This window comes from Neofelis nebulosa, chromosome 16 (assembly GCF_028018385.1).
Source record: "Neofelis nebulosa isolate mNeoNeb1 chromosome 16, mNeoNeb1.pri, whole genome shotgun sequence".
Classification (NCBI taxonomy): domain Eukaryota; kingdom Metazoa; phylum Chordata; class Mammalia; order Carnivora; family Felidae; genus Neofelis; species Neofelis nebulosa.
The window spans coordinates 30,570,103-30,586,952 of NC_080797.1; the positions used below are offsets into that span (position 1 = coordinate 30,570,103).

Here is a 16,850-nt window from a genome sequence, read left to right on the forward strand (position 1 = left end):
TCCCTTGCTTTCTTGAGGAAAAATAGGGTTTTTTTGTGAAAGATTGTTCCAGGGAAATTAGACATTGGTGTTTGGGATTTTGGTTTTTCTGTGTCCTCCTATCTGCAGAGTCCTGATTCTTACCATAGAACTTTTCTCTTTGATAGTGACATTCTTAAAAATCAACTTAGAAAAAAGTCCCTTAGTCAGTTTGGGTTTGACTGAGGGATAAATGTGCATGGAAAAGCCATCCGTTTAGCACACAGGTGAGTGCCTACTGTGTACGAGGCACTGATCTCATTACAGGGGGTCACAGGGATAAATAAAAATCCTCCTTTCATGGATTTTACATTCTTACAAGATTTTGGTTTTTCTGTGTCCTCCTATCTGCAGAGTCCTGATTCTTCTCATAGAACTTTTATCTTGGATAGTGACACTGGTAGTTTTGTGGTAGTTGAGCCAGTCTCCATGACTGGACTCTGGTCTAAATGTAGAGTCGACTGTTCCTAAAATAAGTGTCGCAACACTTTTTGTCCCGCCTTGGTGCTGGTCAAAGCCTCCAGAGAACTGCTGTACTGTGGACTGTATGCATTAAATTAACTAGTAGGCCAAAAGTTAAAGAGTAACCAGCTGACAAGATACAGTGATGAGTTTGAAGTAAAAGTCTGCGGCCTCCCACACACGTCATCTAAGTTTGTATTCCAGAAATCCCCCTGGAGTGCTCTTCTTGTTGTTTTTTGGGGGGAAACATTTTAAGGACTACATTCTGTTACCTTATTTTGGTGGCGGTTTTAATTACGCCTGTTATTAAAATTATAGGAGCACCTGGGTGGCTCAGTCGGTTGAGCGTCTGACTTCAGCTCAGGTCATGATCTCGCGGTCTGTGGGTTTGAGCCCCACGTTGGGCTCTGTGCTGACAACTCGGAGCCTGGAGCCTGCTTCAGATTCTGTCTCCCTCTCTCTCTGCCCCTCCTCCGCTCATGCGCGCGTGTGCTCTCTCTCTCTCTCTGTCAAAAATAAATAAACATTAAAAAAAAATTTTTTTAAATTATATTATAAAGCATACCATAATAAATATTTTTAGCTAAATCACATCATGGGTACTTTTATGTTCAGTTTTAGGAAACTTTCAAAAGTGTTAGGTATTTCTAAATATCTGGAAAGTATTCTGGGGTTTTGTACATATATTGACTATCCAGAAGTTTCATTATTCACAATATAATGTATTAAAGAAATGCCAGGCTTGGACTTGATAATCTTTGGTTCTCGTGCTCTCTGCTACCATATAGCTATATAAGGTTGGGAAGAAAAGCCACTGAACCTTTCTGATCCTCAGTTTTCATGGTCTGTAAAATAAGGCATTCATGATTATATTTTCTTGCTCTGCAGTCTGAATACACAATGCTACAAAATTGTGACAGGAAGAGTAAAAGTTGAATGATGATCCTAATAAATAATATGTCCTAATAAGTAATATTTCAAGAAAATTGACAATTTTATTAAATATCTTTATTTATACAATGTCTGTTTAAGACAAATGTATTAGTTTCTTGGGACTGCTGTAGCAAAGCACAAATCGAGCAGTAAACTTAAAACAACACAAATGTATTTTCTTACAGTTTTGCAGGCTAGAATTCTGAGATCAAGGCGTCAGGAAGGCCATGCTCCCTCTGAAGAGTCTAAGGAAGGAGCCTTCCTTGCCTCTTCCTAAGCTTCTGGTGATTGCTGGCGTTTCTTGGTGTTCCTGCATTCATAGCTGCGTCATTCCACTTTCCTCCTCTGTCCTCACATGGCTGTCTTCTCTCTGTGTGTCTGTGTCCACACTTCCCTTTTAAAAGAACACCAGTCATATTGGGATTTAGGGCCCACACTAAAGGGTTCATTTTAACCCAATTATATCTACAAAGACCCTATTTCCAAATAAGGACACATTTTTAGGTTCTGGGTTATATAAATTTTGGGGGGCTACTGTTCAAGCCTATATGACATATAAGCAATGAAATTTACCCCGAAGATAAAGTAACAGGCATTTAGTCTTCATATCACTATAATAATAGAAGTTGTTGGGCATTTACTATGTGCCAGGCACTGTGCTAAGCATTTTACTGTTACTTACAAATTTAAAGGTGTACCAGTGGAGGGTCAGAGGTTAGCAGTTTGTTCATAGTCAAGTGAACATGTAATCACACAGCTGAGATGTGAGCATCTGTTGCTCAAGTTGGCAGTTGCTTCAAGTGCTCGGCTACTTTTTGAGTTATTAAAATGGGAGGTTTTTAACTGCCTGTGTTTTAGTAAAGTGGATTGATGTTTCCATTTCCCATCCTGCTCCAAGATTTGCCAGGATTGCCTGGGTAGTACAGACCTTTTCATGAGATGAATCCAGGTTTGGTGGTCAATTGTAGGTTGTCTTAGGTTGGGGAATTAGGGGGTGAGGCTTTTTCTTTCTAAAGATTTTCTTTCTAGCATATTAACGTTAATTTTCTTACAGTAACATATTCCAAAAAAGAAAGCATTTGAAAACTACCACTAGTTGACTACCAATTTCTCTTCTGTTAGAAGTTAAGTGTTAACTTCCAGATTGAGAGAGTCTTGAGAGTTTCTCTGGTAGTCATGATTTCCTTTTGCTTTTCGGAGAAAAGATAGTGTTTAGGAGTTCCTCTGTACTCTGCTACTTACTCCCACCGTTCCCCGCCCTTAATTTGAGAGGTGGCCGTGGAGGGACAGAGGGAGAGACCAAGAGAATCTGAAGCAGGCTCCAGGCTCAGGTCAGAGTCTGGTGCAGGACTCTGTCCCATGACCCTGGGATCCTGACCTGAGCCAAATTCAAGAGTCGGATGCCCAGCCAACTGAGCCACCCAGGCTCCCCAACTATTGTATTTTAATTTTCATATTCAGTGAGCTTGTTTTGTTTTGTTTTGTTATTTTAAAACTCCCATGCCTTAGAGTGAGAAAGGAAAACAATGTATGTACCTGGAGTGTGTACTGTATACGGGTATCTTCATGTATGTTAAATGCACAGAGCAAATCTTACAGCTTACAAGCTTGTAAGAGGCAGAGCTAAATTTGAACCTGGAGCAGTTTTTCTGAGTCCAGAACATTTTCTATCTAATTTCATTGAAATTTCATACCTGCTACATAAAACTGAGGGGGAAAAGCACAGGGACCAGATGGGTTCTGTTGCTGAAGGAGACTTTCTTTCTCGTAGCACAGTCTTCAACATCTGTGTCTAATACAAAGCATATCATTTTTCTTTTATCTCTTCCTTGACTGATCTGTGAAATTACATAGCAGCTGCTAACTAAAAATGGACATATTATTGGGAATGAGAGGTGGAAGAGCATTGAAGCTTCTGGATAGAAAAGGAGCTGAATGGAATAGCAGAAGCCTAGAAATACACCATTGTCTTCAAAAGTGATGTTAAGCAGTTTATCTTCCCATCTCAGTGGGGTTATAAGGCATTGTGGACAGCTGGGTCTTGCCTGGGTGGTAGCCCAGGATGGTTCTTGTGGAGCTGATGTATTAGTGAGGTCACTGCTTTATCTTAAGATGGGTAAGGGACATTGACCTACTCAGAATGAAAAAGGGAGCAAGTAGGTGAAATTACATCTTAATTTTGTATTATAAGTTAAGAAGTGATGTTTTTTAATCTTGTACTTTGACTCCTTCTGTTATACAAAATTGGTGAAAGAGAAGCAATTAACCCAAGTCTACAACTTTAAGTTTTTTCTATTCTTCCCTTTTTGCTTGCTTTCTTTTGCCCTGTTTTGTCATCAGGCTTAGCATAATTCCTTCTACCATTCCTTCCTTTTTAAATTCTGGTACATATTAATTTTTTTCTTCCTTTTTTTGACACACATGACAGCTTTGCATTTCCACAGAGAAATAACTTATAAGGCTACGTTAAGACTGCGTGCAACTCTAACCCATCCCAATTCCTTTCATCCTTATATAGGAGTTTGCTAGGCCTGGGCAGCTTGGGCATGACCCTGGTTCTGACTCGGGGAGCAGTGAAGAAGGATGGGGAGACTCTCCTGGTCTTTTTACCTTGGCCTCTGCCAGTTTGCTCTATTGTAGAGTGCAGTAATAGCACTGAGGTGCCCACTCCCATTTAATCCTTACACTGTCCCTCTATTTTTAGCATTTAACATCCTCTAATGTACTGCATAAAATTGACTTACTTGTTTGTTCATTGTCTGTCTTCCCCAGTATTAGAATGTAAGCATTTTATGGGATGGGTTCAGGTGGTGTGGGGGTGGAAGGATAGGTCTCTCCTTTCCTGTATCCCCAGCAACTAACGAATGTAGATAAATGGGTAATTGATGGCTTGATTTGAATGAATAAAAGAACAACAGTAGTTTAACCCAGCCATTAGCCTTAGTTCTGCCATGGATTGGCCTGTTGACGGGACCTTCAACCTGCATCCTCTCTGGGTCTGTAAAATGATGGGGAATAAATGGGCCCTACGAGGTCTCATAAAGTCTCAGGAGAGTATCCTTGTTGTCTCTCAGAGAGGTGTTTATTTTAAGAAATTAGGGTTTAAGGAAAAAGTTTTCTCTTTGGAAAATATTGGCTGTTATTCCTGACTTACCTTCTCACCTAAAAAAATTGAGGGAGTAACTTTATACCTGGTAATTGGATTATTTAGGCTTCTGGCTATAATTAATATAAACTTCATATTTTCCTATTCAAAGAAAAAACCTTTTAACCTAAAACTCAAAAAATAATTGTTACATATGTCCATTCTTGGTGTATGACTCTGCTAGGGAATATGGGATTCAGATATATATGTATTTTGTCTAAGTCTTTAAGAGCTTAACATTAGTTAATAAGCAACAAATTGGGGCACCTGGGTGGCTCAGTCACTTGAGCGTCTGACTCTTGATTTCCGCTTAGGTCGTGATCTCACTATACGTGAGATCAAGCCCCACATAGGGTTTCTGCGCTGACATAGCGAAGCCTGCTTGGGATTATCCCTCTTCCCTTCCGCCACTCACACTCTCTCTCACTCTCTCAAAATAAACTGAAACAATAACAACAACAAATTGAGGCAACAATAAATAAAATGAATATTTTGACCTAAGGTTCTGCTCTGGAAATGAGATTCAGATACAGAGAACGTAAGACAATCACAATACTTTAGGACCTCTGGTAATGTGGATAGAGCAAGTGGGGCTCAGTTAACCAGGGACATTTTCTTGGAGATGGGATTTGGATCTGACAAGGTCTTTGAAAGGATGAATGACAGGGGTACTTGGGTGGCTCAGTTGGTTAAGCATCCAACATCAGCTCCGTCATGATCTCGCGGCTTGTGAGCTTGAGCCCCTTGTTGGGCTCTCTGCTGACAGCTCAGAGCCTGGAGCCTGCTTCGGATTCTGTTCTCCCCCTCTCTCTGCTCCTCCCCCATTCGCTCTCTGTCTCTCTCAAAAATAAACAAACAAAAAAAAGGATGAATGACATTTTGGATAGATAAATATTTTTTAAAGGCCAGAACCAGTATGAACAAAGGACATAAGAACAGGTAGTATTGTAATCTTTAATTGCATTTATTTACCTTGTAACTGTATTGTAATAACCCCCACCTCTCAGTGATAACAACTTCATATACATTCAGACATTTTCTGGGGGATAGAGATTGGCATAATTGTAACCAGGGCTCTTAAGCAGGGAAGATGTTGAATGCAGTATTTTGAGAATGGAATAGTGTGCAAGATAGCTTTCTCTTGCAAATAGTTTATGAAATCTGTTCTATGCTTGTGATTGAGACAAAGTACTTCGCGGCAGAAATTCTTATAGCTAGAATAACTTCATTTTGAAGTCTAGGGCACATGTTTCTTGCTTATTATTAGTTAATGACCTTTCTCCCCTTTTCTGAGGAGTTTCCACTTCACTTTCTACATAGGCGGGTCATAGTCTTATTCCAGGATAGGTAAATGCTGTTTCTCTTGCCTTTGGGCAGGGCCAGGAGGGTGTTGTAACACTTATTTTTCATATTTATTTTTTAAATTGTGGGGTGTGTTTTTTGGTGTGTGTGTGTGTGTGTGTGTGTGTGTGTGTGTGTGTTTGGACTGAGGTAGAATTCCATTGTCCTTTCGTATTTATTTTTGAGAGAGCAAGAGACAGAGCACAAGCTGGGGAGGGGCAGACACACACACACACACACACACACACACACACGCACGCACGCACACACGCACACACACACACTCCAAAGCAGGCTCCAGGCTTTGAGCTGTCAGCACAGAACCCGACTTGGGGCTCGAACCCACAGACCGTGAGATCATGACCTGAACCAAAGTTGGACGCTTAACCGACTGAGCCACTCAGGTGCCCCCATTGTCCTTTCTTAATGTCAGCCCTCCCCCTACCCCATTTCATCTCTTTGCATCCCCTATTTCATAGAGATTTTTGAGTTAGACAGGAAAGGGATCCATCTCTTGGATGGATCATGTGGTTCATTGGCCTATAAGAGCTTGTGTCATAATGGCTAGGGAGCTCAAATCGATAGTCAAAATCTCTAGGCCCTAAAATCTATATTTTAGAATGTTTACTGGGGGCCCTGATGCTGAGTCAAGACTGATCAACTCTAGTGTGTTTCAACTTAGAACTTGCTTTAGGATTTACCAGTGGAGTTTTTTAAAACTGTAGAATACCCATCCCTAACCCCAGGGACTCTGAGTAGATTTGATGATGAAACTGGGCAAGTATTAGCTTGATGAGTTTCCCCAGGTGATTCTAATACAAAATTACCTTTAAGAGATACTTATCAGTCAGCTCTCCTTATTTTCTGGATCAGAGAAGGAGAACCAAAGACTTAAAGCCCTTGTTACTTTCATCTCAGTCTTTCTATTACACAGTATCAGAACTTGATTTTGGTTACCTCTATTTGAGTTCATGGGGAGATTCATGTGTGTGGCTTTTTGTTTGTTTTTCACAGCAAGCTCATTTCTGCCTTTACCAAGCTGGGCCCTTGCTGACTATGGATAGGATTTGTGGAGTCGTTTTAAATTTCTTTTTACATTTTTTATTTCCTGGGATGAACATAAGATCTGATTTTGAAATTGTGGAGCAGGAACCCAATCTGGAGTGATTTTTATGCATATGAGAAACAGGTGCCTTTGGAACAGTTTTTTGTTTTTTAAGTTCTTGGTTTGTAATATAGGGACTGGACTGTTCACCTTTGTAGTAGTTTTGGCTGCTCAAAGAGTTGGCTTACTTATCATTTATATTTGTAGCACTTACGGTAATGCTTAAGCCACATCTGTGATCAGGTTAACTAGAAAATTACATTGCTGCTGTTCTTATAGTATAGTCTAGTTAATAATACAGTGTAAAAGTACCATATTTTGATAAAGATTCCAGATCTGAAAGATGTGAATAAAAAGATGCTAAAGGTAACAAGCTATGTAGGTCACAGCATTCAGGTGGAGAAAAGGGGAAGTTTGGGTCTGACTTAGGCCTTACTCATTGCTACTTACTGCTAGGCTTTTTGTTGAAATAACTCTTGGGAAAGTAAAGCTGCTCGTAGCGCATTTTGTTTCAGAACCCTAGGAGAAGAAGGGAAGAGGCCTCTGCTAAACCAGTCCCCTGTCCCTAACCCTTGTCGTAGTAACTCCTTCATTAAATCGGTGACTTATAATACCACTCACTTATGCTGCTTTTCTCTCTGTCCTGCAGGGGTTGATAGTTCTTGGGGAGGCACCTCCCCCGGAGCATACACCAACAGACTTATTTCTTCCACTTAGTTCTGAGGTGAAGACGGATCATGGGAATGATAAATTGGTAAGTGTAAAAGACAGAAAAGGGGAGATGAGTGAGAATTCAGGGGGTAGCATCAGTACACAGTTCATTCTCTATAGCAGGTATCCTGGCATTGGCTGAAGGAAGAGGACTGTATCCCCTTTTATCACTTTTGACATTTCAGGGTCTGAATTCCTGAGTAGAGCAGCACAGGTCCCCTCCTGCAGCTGTGTAGTTGACCTTGAATTTAAAAGCAGTTCTAACTCAAGACATTACAGCTAGAGCAAGTAAGGCATCATGGAGTATTACTGAGAATCGGGAGAGCACGTGGCTCTGATACCTTTGAAGAGTAAAGACAACCTTTCTGAGAAGGCCACTATAAGATGGACTAGAGGTTTAATTCACAAGGATGTTGAAAGTGCTCTGAGTTACCCCCTTTAGTTCTGTAATGAGGATAAAGCTGTCGTTTTCTGTAATGTTCTGTATCCTTAGAGCCTAGCTCAGGTCTCCCTCTTCCATGGTTTCTTCCTTTATTTCTATTTCTCTCAACATCCAAATTAATTTCTTTAATTTCTGAATCCCCAAGAGCACTTTTTTATTTGTTTCTTTCACTTTTCCCTCCCCTCTTGCCCCAGAAGCTCTTTGGCTTTTATGAATATTAGTATTTCTTGATTTAAGTCATTTGTTAGAAATTCCAAAGTCCCGTGACAGTAGTGTGTTCGGTAGGCTAGAGTGTTGGCTTTTGAAATCGTGCGTTAAACCAGCTAGTCTCTTTGCATCTGCACATCAATAATTTTTTTTCCAAAATGGAAATATTTGTTGCCTTTTTTTTTTTTTTAATTCCACCTTCCCTTCAAGAAAACATTTGAAGACTTGTGGTGTAAAAATAATTACATCAGAGGCATTCGTTTTGTTGTGTTGTTCATTTTTGCATTTTCACTTCTGAAATTCACAAAAAAGCCAAAGCAAATTTTTCAACGGTCAAAATATAGTTTTAAGAAGTTAGACAAAATTCTAAAGAAAAATACAGTGTAACTTACTGATGACCGTGAGAATGATGAGTACTAGAATAAGATTACTCAGGAGCCTACAAAACTTCTAATACCCTGTAAGAATAATAAAGCCATTACCTTTGGAGTCATGTTCTCAACTAAACACAGACCAATTTTAACTCCTCAGTGTTCTGAAAATAGACATCCAACTTAAGGCATCTAAGCCCTAATCCAGTGTAAATAAATAGTAAGTAATACAAAGTTAAGTAATTCATCGAGAGTCCTGTGACCCTTTAGTGGACTTGTTAGATGATGTTCAAGTGTTAATACTGAAAGGACTTTCATCTTTTTGCCTTATTTCCAACCTGAATGAGTGTTTTTTGATGGACGCAATATATAATCTGCTTTGGTTGTGGGCATTGTACAGATATTGCAGAAACTAAGTGATTTGGGAGACTGGATGCACGAGTGAGCATTTTTTGAGCCATGGAGACAAGCAGGAAATGTTCCCTGAGATGGAGTGAGTTTTGTTTTTCTGCCACAGAGTAGAGTACTGAGGTAGAAGAAGGGAGGAACTCCTAGAAAAATGCCCCTTAACGCAAACAGACTTCAATCTGACTTCTTACTAAAGGCAGTTTGAAAGGTAAGAGTAGGCAGAAGAGAGAAACCAAAGGGCCTCTGGCTTTGCATCTGCAGGTGCTGATAAAGTCAACTGCTGCACTAATAAATTCTGATATGAAATAAAAAGCCTTCTGAACAAAAAAGGGTGTGTTCCTGGAAAGGGGGATTGTCTAAAGCTATTGAGAGTTCTCCCATGTTCTAAAACATGCCCTTTCCTTCTTTCTCCTCCCACTCTCTTGAATAATTAGTAGTCCCCTTTCCCCCAATTAAGAATTAAACAGTGAATAGAGCTAACTTGGAACCTATGCCTGTTACTAGGTAGGAAGAACACAGTTAAAAATTACCAAAGAAAGTCAACAAAATTTCTGACAAAATATTCTCACAGGGCCTCCTCTGTCCCGTTGGTACAGGGTTTTTAGGACTCAACTAGATAGCCACCATCTCCTTAGCTTTCATGTTGTCAGGATGGAGGTCATAGCTGCCAAGTAGCTAAAAACTGAGGGAGGAAATAGTGGCAGAGAGGGACTCAAGGGGGCGGAGGGCTTAGTCCCACATTCTGTGTAAGTAACTCTCACGTCCTTCAGCTGACTTAACCCCTGATCCACAGAGTTCCGTAGAGTTTGGATAGAGTCAAGTAGAAAGCAGCAGTTGGTAGGCTGAAAGAGCAGAGTAGAGAATGTAGTCAGTGCCCGCTGCAGCAAAGAACAGAATTTGGAGTTTGAATTCCAGCAAGACTTGATAAATACCTTCGACTAGGGCCTTATCCTGAAACCAAAGAAGACTCATGATTTAGGAGTTAAAGACTTTCCCAGGACTAAGGAACTCACCCACCATAGGATTAAGAAATCCCAAATAAACCCTGATAGGTTTCTGTGAAAACCTGAAACTAGTTACACAAAATCAAGGTTCATTTGATTTGTAACCAATTAGAAATTTGCCTACTAGAGCAGAAATCAACATGCTTCTGGGAAATTTAACTGAATTCAGAGTAACATATCATATACAATAAACAGGAAACTGTGTTCGTTATCATGCGAGAAGATAATAGAAACTGATCCTGAAATGGCTCATAGTAGAATTAAATAGAAATATGTTTGAAGGAGTCCCTGGGTGGCTCAGTCAGTTAAGCCTCTGACTTCGGCGCAGGTCATGATCTCACATTTCGTGGGTTCAAGCCTCACATGGGGCTATGCACTCACACAGCACAGAGCCTGCTTCAGATCCTGTCTCCCTCTCTCTGTCCCTCCCCAACTCACTCTCTCTCTCTCTCTCTCTCTCTCTCTCTCTCTCTCAAATAAAAACATTTAATAAAACAGAAATATATTTGAAGATTTAAAGTAAAAGGTAGCAAAAACATGGGGAAATATCAGCAAAGAGGTGAAAACTAAAAAAAAAAAATCACGTGGAACTTGTAGAACATAAATTGTGGAATTGAAAAGTATAGTATCCGAGTAAAAAATTTACTGGTATACTAAACAGCAGATTGAAAACTTACACAAGAAGGGATCCGTGCACATAACAGATCAGTGGGAATTATCCAACCAGAAGACAGAAAAACTGAACATAGAGCTGCTCAGAGATGAACATAGTGCTGGGGAAACAGTAAGTGTGTATAATTCGAGTTCCAGAGGAGGTAGGGGGGCTGGAGCTGAGGAAATAATGACTGGATATTCAAATGAAAAAAATTTACAGATTGAAGAAACTCCAAAAATAGTAAGCAGGAGAAATACAACATGGTGAAAATGAATGCTGAAGAAAATCTTGCAAGTAGCCAGAGGGACAAAAGATGCATTCCATATAAGTGAACATTGGTAATGTTTGGTGACTTCTTTTCTGAAACAGTGGAGGACAGAAAATAGTGGAATGGGATCATTAAAATAGGGAGTGGTGCCAAAAAAAGTCTTTAAAAATAAAGGTGAAATAAAGTCATTTTTAGATGAAATTGAGAAAAATCTGTTGGCAGAGTATGTGCACTGAAAGAAATGTTAGAGAACTTTCTTTAGGATGAAGGTGAATAATACCAGTTGGAAACTCAGATCAATGGGGAAGAAAAGCAGGGGAAGATCTACTTTATGAAGAGTAAGCATAAGAAAGCTACTGTGTGTGTATTAATATTAGCAAAATAGTTTTTAAGACAGGAATACCAGAGATACAGACAATTCTCAGACAGTTACCAGAGATAAAGAAGAACATTTTAGATAATGGGGTCATTTCACCAAGGAGACAGAAGAGTCATAAAGGTGGATGCCTCAAATACATGAAGCATAAAACATATGCAAATTAAAGGGATAGACAAATCCATAATTATATTTCAAAATTTTCACACTTGTAACTCAGTAATTGACAGAATTACTAAACAACAAATGTGAGTGTAAAAGATCCTGACAACACTGCCAACTTGACCTGACTGATGTTCGTAGAACTCTACCTCCCCCCGCCACCCTCCCCAACACCCACACTTCCCTTCTTGTGCAAAGTAGAAATAATACTGCAGGTCCAGATCCCCTTATCTGCATCTCCAAACTCCAAAGATCTGTGAGAAGCAGAAGTGGTTCTCCCTAAGGTCTCCATCAGGTCATTTGTTGACAAAATTTGACCTGAAGTGATACTTGATGAGACTTTACATTCTTAATTATGCATACCTTTTGAAGCAGAAATATTAATGTATTTGATTTTTTAAAATTAAAGGACTATTTTGGGGGGGCAGCATTTTAAGGCTGATAGCAAAATTGAGCAGAAGATAGAGATTTCTTAATATACCCCCTGCCCCAGCATGGCACGCCTGCTTCGGGTAGTCTCCGTTGTCAGTATCCCCCACCAGAGTGGTGCGTTTGTTACAGTTGATGAGCCTGCAGTGACATATCACAGTCACCCAAGGTCCATAGTTTACATTACAATTCACTCTTTGGGTTCACACACTCTTTGGCTTTGGATTTATATTTAATTTTGAAGCACTTACCCAGAACATACAATGTGTGACTTTTTAAAAGTCTCTATAAATTTCCATAACACATCTGCCCTCAAGGGCCTTAGGTAGGAGTGGCTCTGTTTCTGCACCTCTTTGGAGTTGTTGATAATTAAGTATTGAGGAAGTACAATGTGCTTCCAACAGTGTTTGGTCCATAATAAACGCTTGGTAAAAAGCTTGCTGTTCCAGGCTGTGCTGTGTGTCTAGGAAACACCTATTAGCATAACCAGGTATCTTCCCTTGAGGGCTGCATGGTGGGACAACAGACCTGTAACCGAGGAGTCTGGGGGGCAAGAATTCTCACTTCTAAGGGAGGTCGGGAAAGGTAACAGAGAAGGAGGTACTGTATTTGCACTAAGTCCTTGTGCATTTGCTGAAGGATGGTATTGAGAGTGAGTTTTGACAGGGTGCTGCATGTAGGATATGAAAGAGGTTTGAGAGAGCCTGGTGTGATAGAGGAACTGCAGATACTTTTCTTTGATGGACTGTTGGATGATGGGGCCAATTCATGATGGATTTTGTATTTATCTTAGTGAACTGTATACTTTATCCTGTAGGTGACAGGAAGCTGTAGATTGATGCCACATTTGGGTATGAATGAAATTTGCTTTATTAATGCTGGATAAACTTTTCTTCATTCTTTTTTTAAACTTAAAAAAAAAAGATTTTAAACTTACAGAAAAGTTACAAAAGTAGCACACAGTCTCCACATGTCCTTTACCCAGCTTCCTATAGTGTTGTTAACTTGAACTACCATTGTACAAAGACCAAAACCTGGAATTAACTTTGATAGAGTACTATTCAGATTTTATTCAAATTTCACTTGTTTCCTCACTAATGTTTTTGGCAGGGGGAGCAGGAGGAGAGGGTCCACAATCATAACTGCATTTAGTTGTCCTGTCTCTTTAAATCTCGTCGTAGTCTATGATTGTTCCTCAGTCTTTGTCGTCTTTCATGGCCTTAATATAGAAATACTGGTCTGTTATTTTGTGTAATATTCCCTCAGTTAGAGTCACGTGACGTTTTCTCATTATTAGAGCTTGCGCATTTGTAAGGAACACCGCAGAAGTGCTACTGTGCCCTTCTCAGTGCACCATATTGGGGGGTACATGATGTTGGTTGGTGATACCTTTTTTCACTTGGTTGAGGTGGTGCCTCCCAGCCTTCCCCACTGTTAAGTCAGTATGTTTCCCTTTGTAATGAATGTATCTCCTAGGGAGTTACTATGCAATATTCCGTTGCTCATTATACTTTATTCCACAATTTTATCATCCACCAGTGGGTTTTGCCCACAACAGTTATTACTGTGGTGTTTACTAAATGGTGATTTTTCTGTTTTCTACATTTGTTAATTGGAATTCTGTTAGGAAGAGCTGTCTTTTCTCCCTCATTTATTTAGGTATTTATTCCATCATTTAGTAATGTTTATATCAGAATAGGTTCATTTCATTTTATGGATTATAATCTGTTCCTATTTATGATTCATTCATGCTCCACTTGTCTCAATTTTTGGTACCAGGCCTCTTTCATATTGTTTCCTGTGTCTTTTCAGCATGCTCCCCTCAGTTATTGAGTATTCACTTTCAGGCACCAGAAGACATTCTGAACTCATCCTGTATTTTACCTGCTCCAGCCCTGGTTCTTTTTATTGGACAACAGTGTTTAGAAACCAAGATCTGAGTACTAGTTGTGCTCATTGCTACTTGGTGTCATTGCTTCTGGGACTTCCCAACAGTCAAAGCTGGGAAACACACATGTGTGCTAAAGCATGCATGCATACACATGTATCAGTGTTTGTTTACCCATTTGTATATACGTTAAAAATTATAAGTGCATATTAGTACCAGTCCAACACCACAGCCTTCCTCATTGATACTCATTTTTATCACATAAAGTAGTTTCATAGTTGCCATCTCATATCCTTGTGAGAAATGTATTTATTAAACAGAGTACAATATTGTGTACAATGTCTTTGCCCTATAATACGCAGTCAAAATACTATTTCCTGAAGTTATACTTAGTTTTTTTTCCCTCATTCTTTTAGTGTGATATGTAATTGTTTTGTAATGCAGTTAGGTTTTTGTTACCTCTTTATAGAGTTATTTTAATACTGGTATTCCATGTTTTCTCTCCCAACACAATAATTGATCTTTATTATTATTTTTGAGTATGTGAAGCATTACTGTAGTTCTAAGAATCCAAGCTGTACAAAAGACCATCATTCCCACTGCCTTGTTCCCATTTTCCCATTCTTTCCATCCTGTTCCCACTTCCTTTAGGTGGCCATTTTCATTAGTTTTTGGATTACCTTTCTTTTGTGCAAATGAGCAGGTAACAAGTATATTTTCTTATATACCTGTTTTTCTTCCAGGAAAGGTAATTACTGGGTGAATATTTGAAATTGAAGTTCTCTTGTTTGTTTTAGCAAAATATTGCTTCTGTGGCTTTTGACAGATGACTTCATTATTTGTTTGTTTCAATTTGTAAAATAAGCCTTGTTCTTTTACCCTTTCCTTCCTTCGTGGAGTGATAGTGATAAGTCAGAGGATAAATGCTTTCTCAGAAGAAAGGCATGCTAAACATGTAAACTATTGCTATTTCTTTTTAAACAGTTCAAGGTATTATCTTCCTACCATTGGTTAAGCAAGAACAACTTCTTTTTTTGTTGCTGTTTGTTTGAAGTTTTGCAGTCACCAGGTTTAATGAATAGTGCATTGGCCCAACAAGGGTTTTGAGATAGAGAATAGAGGGGTAGATACTGGCTGGGAAATATTTGCTCTACCATATATATATTTTTTAATGACTAATTAGAACTATTAAGATAAATTGGACTGTGGATAAATAAGTTGAATAATAAGAATTTATGACTGCTTTTGCAATTACTTTATTTCTTTAGATTCCAGCTGCCTGTTTTCAGTGGTGTAGGTAAATATAAATCTTAGGCATTATGCTGGTTGAAATTTTTCCAAGTAAGTAAGTCTTGGGCGCCATGCTGGCTCTGTCGGAAGAGCGTGTGACTCTTAATTTCAGGGTCGTGAGTTCGAGCCCCACGTTGAGTGTAGAGGTAACATACTTATATCCATACATATATACAATACAAACATATATATATATATATATATATATATATATATATACACACACACACACATACATATATAAAATACAGACTTAAAAAATAATTCAAAATTATTTTTATACAATTGTATATATTTTAACCTCAGTATAGAGGCATAGGAAAGTGAGGCACATAATAGTCCCATTTTATATATGCAGAAATGGAAGCCTAGCTAACTAACTTGATGGAAGTGGAATTTTCAGAAGGTTCCTCTCCCTATTTAGCACAATTTCCTGGCCATGTTGCTAGTTCGTGGAAGTGACTGGTACACTGTTTACGGGCCAGCAATATTTTGGTGATTTTAAGCAAGATTATGTTGAGTACCATTGGGATGAGCTTGAAACATGAAGTAATTCATATAAAGTAAAAAAGTAATTTATTTTGATCCAGGAATAAAAGTTGAATTCTTTTCCATATACCTAGCCCTTTCAGTCAGGGAAGAAGTCACTTCTAACCTTCCTTGCTACTTTTAACTCCCAAAAGGTCACCCCCTGAACCTCTGCTTTTGGGAGAAGGGAAATTAACAGAAATTCTCTACTACTGCAGCTTTTCTCCTCTCTTCTTTCTGGCTGTGGGATGCATGTACCACATAAAATTCAAGAGAAGCTCAGTAATAACTCCTGCTTTCTGGATAGGAGAGCCTTTAAATTCTTTGATCCTTTTTACAGTTTCTCGTTGGAAAACAGATATGAGTCATGTGTTAGTTTCCTGAAAATACGAATGATGTAAACCACTGCAGTAGTAGTGATCAAGCTTAAATTAGTATGTGGGTTTAATATTTGTAAAGTGTTTATTAATGTATCTCCACTCTCTGTCTTTGCAGCCTTTTGGACTGCAGGATAGAGAATGTTTACTTTTACTTAAGGCAGTGTGAAGATATTTAAGAAGCTTTAAGTAAATTTAACGTGTGTTGTGAGCTGTGGGGTTTTCTTTTTCCAGATGGAATGCTGTTGGAGGATGGGGTTAATATTTTAAGCGCTTTACATTTGGGAATGAATGATGAACCTAGTTGCCCCAGTGCCCTGCTTTTGGATTTCAGTGTGATTATAGAATATCCCACAGTCCTCTGATTATTCAGTGCCTGCTTGTGTGATTGGGACTGGAACCTAGGCACATTTCCCTCTGTGAGGTTCATGCTCTTGACTGCTTGCTGTGTGCTGCCTTATCTGTGACAAACATTTCTGTGCTAAATCATGTTTTCTCTGTTGCCTTCAGTTTTAATTTGGGGACTGAATTGCCCCCAAATCAGTAAAATTCACACTGAAGATTTATGGCATTTAAGTATATATATGTATATGTATATGTATATGTATATGTATATGTATATGTATATGTAGGCATGAAAAAATAGGCTGTTCGCAGCAGTTATCTGTAGGTCATGTGATTATTGATGACTTGTGCTTTTTCTTCAGATTTTTTTTTTTATTTAAAAAAA

At 38.9% G+C, this 16,850-nt stretch overlaps 1 protein-coding gene across 4 annotated transcripts in view; it reads left to right on the top strand.

Annotated features, from left to right (window-relative positions):
- KANSL1 (KAT8 regulatory NSL complex subunit 1) overlaps nt 1-16,850 on the top strand; it is a 177,849-nt gene that overhangs the window by 125,865 nt on the left and 35,134 nt on the right. For 3 of the 4 annotated variants that reach the window (XM_058705954.1, XM_058705957.1, XM_058705955.1), the window contains exon 4: nt 7,654-7,758. The exons of the other annotated variant lie outside the window; for it this stretch is intronic. In XM_058705954.1, coding sequence (XP_058561937.1) covers nt 7,654-7,758 — 105 coding nt within the window. The remainder of the gene's footprint in view (nt 1-7,653; nt 7,759-16,850) is intronic. 4 annotated transcript variants of the gene reach the window in all.